The sequence below is a fragment of the Triticum aestivum genome, chromosome 2A (genome assembly GCF_018294505.1).
Source record: "Triticum aestivum cultivar Chinese Spring chromosome 2A, IWGSC CS RefSeq v2.1, whole genome shotgun sequence".
Classification (NCBI taxonomy): Eukaryota; Viridiplantae; Streptophyta; class Magnoliopsida; order Poales; family Poaceae; genus Triticum; species Triticum aestivum.
The window spans coordinates 683666941-683674504 of NC_057797.1; the positions used below are offsets into that span (position 1 = coordinate 683666941).

General features: G+C 41.9%; 1 protein-coding gene across 2 annotated transcripts in view; it reads left to right on the forward strand.

Annotated features, from left to right (window-relative positions):
* The first annotated feature begins 2512 nt into the window (after nucleotides 1-2512).
* LOC123190222 (probable potassium transporter 15) overlaps nucleotides 2513-7564 on the forward strand; it is a 6724-nt gene continuing 1672 nt past the window's right edge. The window contains exons 1-9 of one of the 2 annotated variants that reach the window (XM_044602826.1): nucleotides 2513-2978; nucleotides 4628-4856; nucleotides 4956-5210; nucleotides 5339-5389; nucleotides 5485-5745; nucleotides 6160-6212; nucleotides 6414-6528; nucleotides 6662-6916; nucleotides 7021-7543. In XM_044602826.1, the coding sequence (XP_044458761.1) occupies nucleotides 2604-2978; nucleotides 4628-4856; nucleotides 4956-5210; nucleotides 5339-5389; nucleotides 5485-5745; nucleotides 6160-6212; nucleotides 6414-6528; nucleotides 6662-6916; nucleotides 7021-7543 (2117 nt within the window). In that variant the 5' untranslated portion in view covers nucleotides 2513-2603. Of the gene's footprint in view, nucleotides 2979-4627; nucleotides 4889-4955; nucleotides 5211-5338; nucleotides 5390-5484; nucleotides 5746-6159; nucleotides 6213-6413; nucleotides 6529-6661; nucleotides 6917-7020; nucleotides 7544-7564 lie in introns of those variants that run through there. The other variant, XM_044602827.1, reaches the window with a different exon arrangement.

The following is a 7564-nucleotide window of genomic DNA, read 5'->3' on the forward strand; positions in this document are numbered from 1 at the left end:
ACATGGCAAGTCTCTGAATATACTGCTAAAAAAGTACTACACTTTTTTCATCAGCCAACTACAACCAACCCAGTATTGACTTGGACATGGAAGAGTTGTTGCACCATGTCAATCAAGATGTTTGTTTGACTGGTAATTATGGACAGAGTTAAAACCAAAGATATGATACAAGGTAGACATTGGAGAATTGATGATGGCCCACAATGTGTCTTGTGCCCAACTTTTGCCTTAGAGGATAGAAATCACCTATTTTTTCAATACTTTGGTGTGAGGATATGGAACTATCTGCAAATTTTTTGTCCGAACAACCAATACATGGTGCAAATTGCCATTGGTACAAGGAAGGACTTTAACAAACCGTTCTTTTCAAAGGTAGTCTTTCTAGCCTGGTGGATTATTTGGAAGATCAGAAATGACAAGGTATTCAGACACATCATGCCATCCTTTGGCCATTGGAGAAGTGGATTCATCCATGACATCACATTGCTCACACACAGGAGAAGATGCACTCCATAGATGGACAAATTTTTACTCCTTAGGTTTTAGAGGTAGTTTGCTTTCTGTTTCCTTTTTCTTTTATAGTTTTGTCATTTTTTTGTTCCTCTTCTTGAGGAACTTGCACAATAATATTCTTTGTTCTTTTATCAATAAAATGTTGTTGGGTGTAAGCCCTGTAGTTTCCATGGTAAAAAAATCATGATGAATGGCATGCTTGCCATCACAAGGCCACACCTTTGCTGAATTTGGTCCTTTGGAGGGAGTCTATTCGAATCGAGTTGCCATAGAAAGATGTTGGTTATGAGTCGAATCAACCAGTTTCAAACGTCACGAAAGTAGAGAAGCAACACTCTCTAACACAGTTGGGTGTAGTCGATTCGATATAGTAATAGCCACTTAGAGATGTCACTCAAGAGTTGGACCAGTCCAGTTAGGCATATGACTTCTTCCACTTCTATTCTAAAGTGTGTGTAAATTTTAACACTCCATCTGTTTTAAAATACTTCACACACTAATTTTTTTAGAACAAGCATTTGACCGCATTTACTCTGTTAGTATATATTTTATGCGAAACACAATTGATGTCCTTAAATCCGGATTCCAAACTGCCTGTTTGTAGTTACAATTTTGTCTCACAAAATTTACATATCAACAATGTAATTGACTGTCAAAGGCTTGTCCTAATAAAAGCAAATATGTGAAGTACTATTTTGAAATGGATCATTGGAAGATGAGATAATTGCACAAACCACCAACTATTGTTGTTGATTTTCCAGAGTACCTATTTTATGGTTTTGTTGCACAAAACACCGCATATTGGTGCAATATGTTGCAGCTAAGTATAATCCAGCATTTAGGTAGGTTTACATGGTTTGTGACAAGTGGATCTCATTGGTAAGTACATGGGTGGCAAAAAAATAGGCCGCATTAGTAGGCCAACTAAAAAAAACCTTTGGTCCAATTTTGTTGAAAATTTCCAGGATAAATATTGAGTACAGTATGATGGCGTCGTATCTTATGCATCCGGTAACCCTCGTGCATCCCTGTAGCCGGTCGTCCTCGTTCGTCCGATCCTAATCCTCGTCCTCCCGTGAGTTGGCTCTTATTTTGCAGAAAAATGCCCGCTTGTGCCCTTGTATTTAGACTCTCATCACAAATTTACCGTTATCTGCAATGTAATCTCCTTGATACATCTGACAACTTTTAGAAAATTCACACGTCTAACAAGGGCACAGGCGGGCGTTTTTCTGCAAAATAAGAGCCAACTCACGGGAGACGAGGATTAGGATCGGACGAACGAGGACGAGCGGCTACAGGGATGCACGAGGGTTACTGGATGCATAAGATACGACGTCCAGTATGATTTACTATCTTTTTTCTTTTTACTAAAAATATTAAATTAAAAAAAGACAAGCTAACTAACATTCCCATGCTAATCTCGTCGATCGATGGCCTGCTTTTTTGTCATGCGTGCACTTACAAGCGGGATCCACCTATAAGAAATCAAATTAACATACCCATCGTTGGATTAGACCAAGCTACAACGGATTACACCAATATATGACGTTTTGTATGGACGTGGAGTATTTGCAACGAAAATTCCAGGAAGTTATTTTATCACGAAAATTTCAGTTTATTTACCATTTTTCTTCTTCAGATTTTACTGTTCATTAGGAAGTATGTGAGCCCGGGATCAAAAGAGCACTGTCGGTTTTGTACAACAAATCCATAGAATAGTTGTCTCCGTGCAAAATCATCACCAACAGTTAGTGATTCGTGCAATTTTCTCTTACAAGGAATTTATGTAACCCATGTGTCCCAAACAGGACCTTAAATGCGGTTCACTTTCAATGAGAATCTAAAAACCATCGACGAAAAGAGAGAGACAGAGAGGGGAGACTGGATCTGGTCATGTGGTCCGCACGTGGTGCCACCTCACCAGTCCCCCCTCCGCGAGCCAAACCGCTCGCTCCACTCCACCACCATTCGCACCCGCCTCCCGGTTTTGACGCTCTCTCCTCTCCCCATTCCACTACGCCCCGAACATCCCACCTCCTCCCGACACGCAACGACGGAACGGAGCCAATTTCCTTCCCCGCCTCCGGATGTCCCTGCCCCTGCCCCGTCCTCTCGTCTCTCGATCTGATCGAGGCCACGGCCCGGCGGGAATGGCGGCCGAGTCGTCGGCGGCGGCCGGCATGCGCAAGGCGCCCTCCATGGAGTGGCGCTGGGTGTCCGCGGGGGAGGAGGAGGACGACGAGCTGGAGGGCCGCGGGGCGGGGGGCCCCGCGGCCGTCGGGGCGGCGGGCCGGGGCGGCAGCTTCGAGTCCGAGTCCGAGGACGACAACGTCGACTACGAGGACGAGGACGAGGAGCAGAGGGAGGCCCGGCAGCGCCTGATCCGCACCGTGCCCACCGTCGACTGGTTCGACGTCGAGGGCAACGAGGTCTCCGGCGCGCAGCCGCTCGAGGACCCCGAGGTGAGCGCGCGCTCTGTTTCCCCTCCTGGTCTCGTGTCGTTCGATTGCGTATGCGGCGAGGTGTTCGACGCACGCTGCTCATGCCGCGCGCGTGGAATGCCGTGAGAGTGGTGACCAGACCACCGACCGGTGCGATTTTGGTTAGCTTCGGCGTTTGCCCATTGGATTGGAGAAGTGCGAATCTGCACATCCTTGTGGTTCAGGATGGCCGTGCTTGGATGAGGGGATGCATATGTTGCGTTCGATCAGAAACATCAATTGTTTTGTTCCTTCATCCAAATTTTGTTTGCATAACATTGTGACTGGTAATCAGGATGCGGCGGGAATGGTGATTACGTGCGCTCATGTTATTTGTGACCGTTTTCTTGTGCATAAATCGGAACAATAGTTATCAGATGAGTTAATTTCGTATCACTTACATGTAGTGCTGATATTTCTGCGACCCATCACCCACCCCAATCTGCTCATACAAGACATAACTTGTACATAAAAGTGAATCAGTAAACTGCTATACTAATCTTGCCGGAGACAATGTTTGCCTCCATCTGTTATGTAAATCAGACCACTTCTCTTCCATAAAAGTTTAGATTCTTTCGGTGTACGTTCAATGCAGGAACCTCTTCCAGCTCCGTGGGTGGTTAAAGCGAGAATACGGGCAATCATCAAATTTCAAACGTCATAATTAAAGATACCTTGTCCAACGCAAGTACCTCTTTCTAGGTGGTCTAAGAACTTATATAGGCACTTGTAGTCTCTCCAATGCAAAAGTCCATTCCTAGTAAAAAATTGTCTATGCTTGCTATCGAAGATTTAAAGCAGGTATTGAACAAATCTGCCCAACTATAAACTTCCAACATGAAAACGAGATTCCAATTCAACACCAAAGACCTCGAAGAGTCACATTTTCTCCCTTTCAAATTAGAGAATTCGATTTCTCCTTGAACATATTTTTTTGCTGGCAAGCTATCAGACCTCGGAGAGTCACATTTTATCCCTTGTTTCAAATTAGAGAATTGGATTTCTCCTTGAACATAATATTTTGGTGACAAGCTACACCCAGATGCATGCAAAGTTCCCTAGTAAAAAGGATGAATTCAAAGTGCTTAGTGATGCCATCTCAAGGCCCCCCTCCCCCTTACGACCTAATATTACCACCCTGCTGTCCTGCATAGCAAACAAAATCTTTTACTTTTTACCTTCATCATTCCAAGCAACCGCATTGCAGACAGTTCAGGGCATTTTCGATGCAGTAGTAGAATAGATGGGTGTTAGTACGAAAGCTAAAATTATAGGCTACTGTTATGGTTTTTAACAATTTATCAGGTCGGTGTGCGAATAACGTCACCTTTTTTTTCGAGTGACTTCATCTATTGAGTAACCATAACTGAAGTCATATCATCGGAAGAAATGTATATTTTCCCAGGAGGGAGATGTGTTTAATTATGAGATGAACCATAAGAGTTGAAAATTTCATCAGCAGAATATCTTTGTGGAGATCGATCTATGGGATAGTCTTTGTTGACAGTTGTATGAAATTAAATGCATGTAGATAGTAATGTCCTCACCGTTTAAATAAAGAATATATATTTTCTTATCATGTTTCCTTCATTATCTGGCGCATGGTTCAGTTATTTCATTTACATGTGCAGGAGTTTGATTTTGGCAGGACAGTATTTCTTGCTCTTCAGACTCTTGCTGTGGTTTTCGGAGATATTGGAATAAGTCCACTGTATACATTTGATGTCATGTTCAACAAGTACCCTATTCTTGAGGAGGAGGATGTTCTGGGAGCACTCTCACTAGTTCTGTATACTCTGATTTTGATGCCATTGGTGAAGTATGTCTTGGTTGTCCTTTGGGCTAATGATGATGGTGAAGGTATATTCGAGGTTGTGAATTGAGTTAATAAGGTAAAAAAAAATTATACAGGGATATGTTACAGGCTTAACATCCTTCAATTATTTTATGACTCCACAGGTGGTATATTTGCCATGTATTCTTTAATTTGTAGAAATGCAAAAGTGAGTCTCATTCCAAACCAAGTACAAGCTCAGCCTGAGAAGAGGATGTCAAGTTTCCGTCTCAAGCTTCCCACAGATGAGCTTGAGAGGTCCATAAAAGTAAAGGAGAAACTTGAATCTTCACTCATGATGAAGAAGTTACTTTTAGGCTTAGTACTATTTGGGACTGCCATGTTTATATCCAATGGAGTTATCACACCAGCAATGTCAGGTTTGTTTCTTCTTCTTGACACACGTTCAGTGGTACATCATAAAGAATTGAAGAACAAAACATGTTTATTTTCTTTACAAGTGTAGTTTATGCGGACTATTTTCCAATAATTTTTTATCATTGAATAGTGCTGTCTGCTGTCAGCGGCTTGAAAGTTGGGATACCAAAGGCCTCACAAGGTGAAGTTCCTTTTATTTAATGGAACAAAAGTAAGCTATTTATTTTATAATTTATGCTAGTTTCTCTTCCTAATTCCATCAAACGTTATTTGCAGATGTTGTGGTGATGATTTCAATTGCACTTCTTGTTGTCCTGTATAGTCTACAGAGATATGCCACTAGCAAAATAGGATTTATAGTTGGCCCTTGTTTGCTGATATGGTTTTGCTGTCTTGGAGGAATTGGCATATGCAATCTCAGTAGATATGGATCGGGAGCTTTTAAGGCGTTTAATCCTCTATACATTTTTTATTATTTTGGGAGGAATCCCTTTCAGGCCTGGCTCTCCCTTGCTGGTTGTCTTTTGTGTGCAACAGGTAAACGTCAGTTTACCTCTAATCAGTTAGTACCATTTGATTTGCTACACAACCTTATGTTCTTACTGTCAAAGTGCACCTCTTTCTTTTGATTTCTGTTGTGTACTTTGCTGGTGCGCTTTAACTTTGAGACAATTTTTATGATGTATTGGAAGGGGAGCCTTGGCACAGCGGTAAAGCTGTTGCCTTGGAAACAGCCTCTTGCAGAAATGTAGGGAAAGGCTGCGTACAATAGGCCCAAAGTGGTCGGACCCTTCCCCGGACCCTGCGCAAGCGGGAGCTACATGCACCCGGCTGCCCTTTTTTATTTAGATTGTCTGTTGTCTCACAATGCAGTCTGTTGGTTCAGAACTTTTTTTTTAAGTGTCTTGGTAAAAAAAAAAGAAACTGATTTGTTTACCAACTATACTGCAGGATCTGAGGCTATCTTTTCAAATCTTTGCCACTTTCCTGTACGATTTGTTCAGGTATTATCATTAGTTTATGGAAGTGTTACTTCTATTTTGAACTTTATGCAGATGATGTTCTATATATACCTAACATTTCTTATAAATTCTTAGTCATTCAGACTCAGTATTAGTTTTATATAAAATTTCAGATCTGCTTAATGTATCCACTACTCATCCACTCTTGATTATATTTATATCCAGCATGTTTCTCCTTTGCAGTTTATGTTTGTTCTTCTTGTTCTTCCTTGCCTTGTCTTGGCCTATTTAGGACAAGCTGCTTTCCTCATTGCAAACGAAAAGACACCTGAACATATCTTCTTTGCATCTATTCCAGGTAAGTTGGATGTGGCTGAATATGCCTGTGTTTTTCATTTTCTTATGAATGAACCCCATCAGCAGTTCTTCCATATGTGATGTGAATATTCTATTTGCGATTACTGACTTGTTACACTGTATTCTCTATGCAGGGAATGTTTTCTGGCCTGTTTTCTTGCTTGCTAATTTAGCTGCACTGATTGCCAGTAGGACAATGACGATTGCTATATTCCAATGCCTAAAGCAGTCCATATCACTTGGTTGCTTTCCTCGGCTCAAAATTGTCCATACATCTCGAAAATTTATGGCTAAGATATACATTCCAGTCGTAAATTGGTTTCTGCTGGCTTCCTGTTTGGGCTTTATTCTGCTCTTCCGAAGCACATCTGATGTCGGGAATGCATATGGTAATAGTATTGCACTGGATATGCTATTATGTTTAACTCCTGCTTATGCAATATGCTGTAATGCTTCAGTATTCTGCACTCTTACACTGTTCCATCTTGAACAGCCATAGCTGAACTTGGGGTGATGATAATGGCCACGGTCTATGTTACACTGATAATGCTTCTAATATGGGAAACCAATATTATTAAGGTCGTGTCATTCCTTATCACATTCCTATCCTTGGAGCTGATTTTCTTCTCATCAGCTCTGAGTAGTGTTGGGGATGGAGGTTGGGCACTGTTGGTCTTTGCATCTGGTCTTGTCATGATTATGTTCATCTGGAACTACGGAACCAAACTGAAGTATGACAGTGAACTCAAACAGAAGCTTTCAAAAGATCTAATGAGAAAACTGGGGCCCAACCTTGGCACAATGAGAGCGCCTGGACTAGGCTTGGTGTACAGTGAGATAGTGACAGGAGTTCCTGCAATTTTTGGTCATTTTCTGACCGCCCTCCCTGCTATCCACTCAATAATCGTATTCGTGTGCGTCAGGAATGTGCCAGTGCCTGCGGTTCCCCAAAGTGAAAGGTTTCTTTTCCAGCGTGTTTGTACAAGGGGCTATCACATGTTTCGCTGTATTGCCAGGTATGTACATGGACTCTAGTT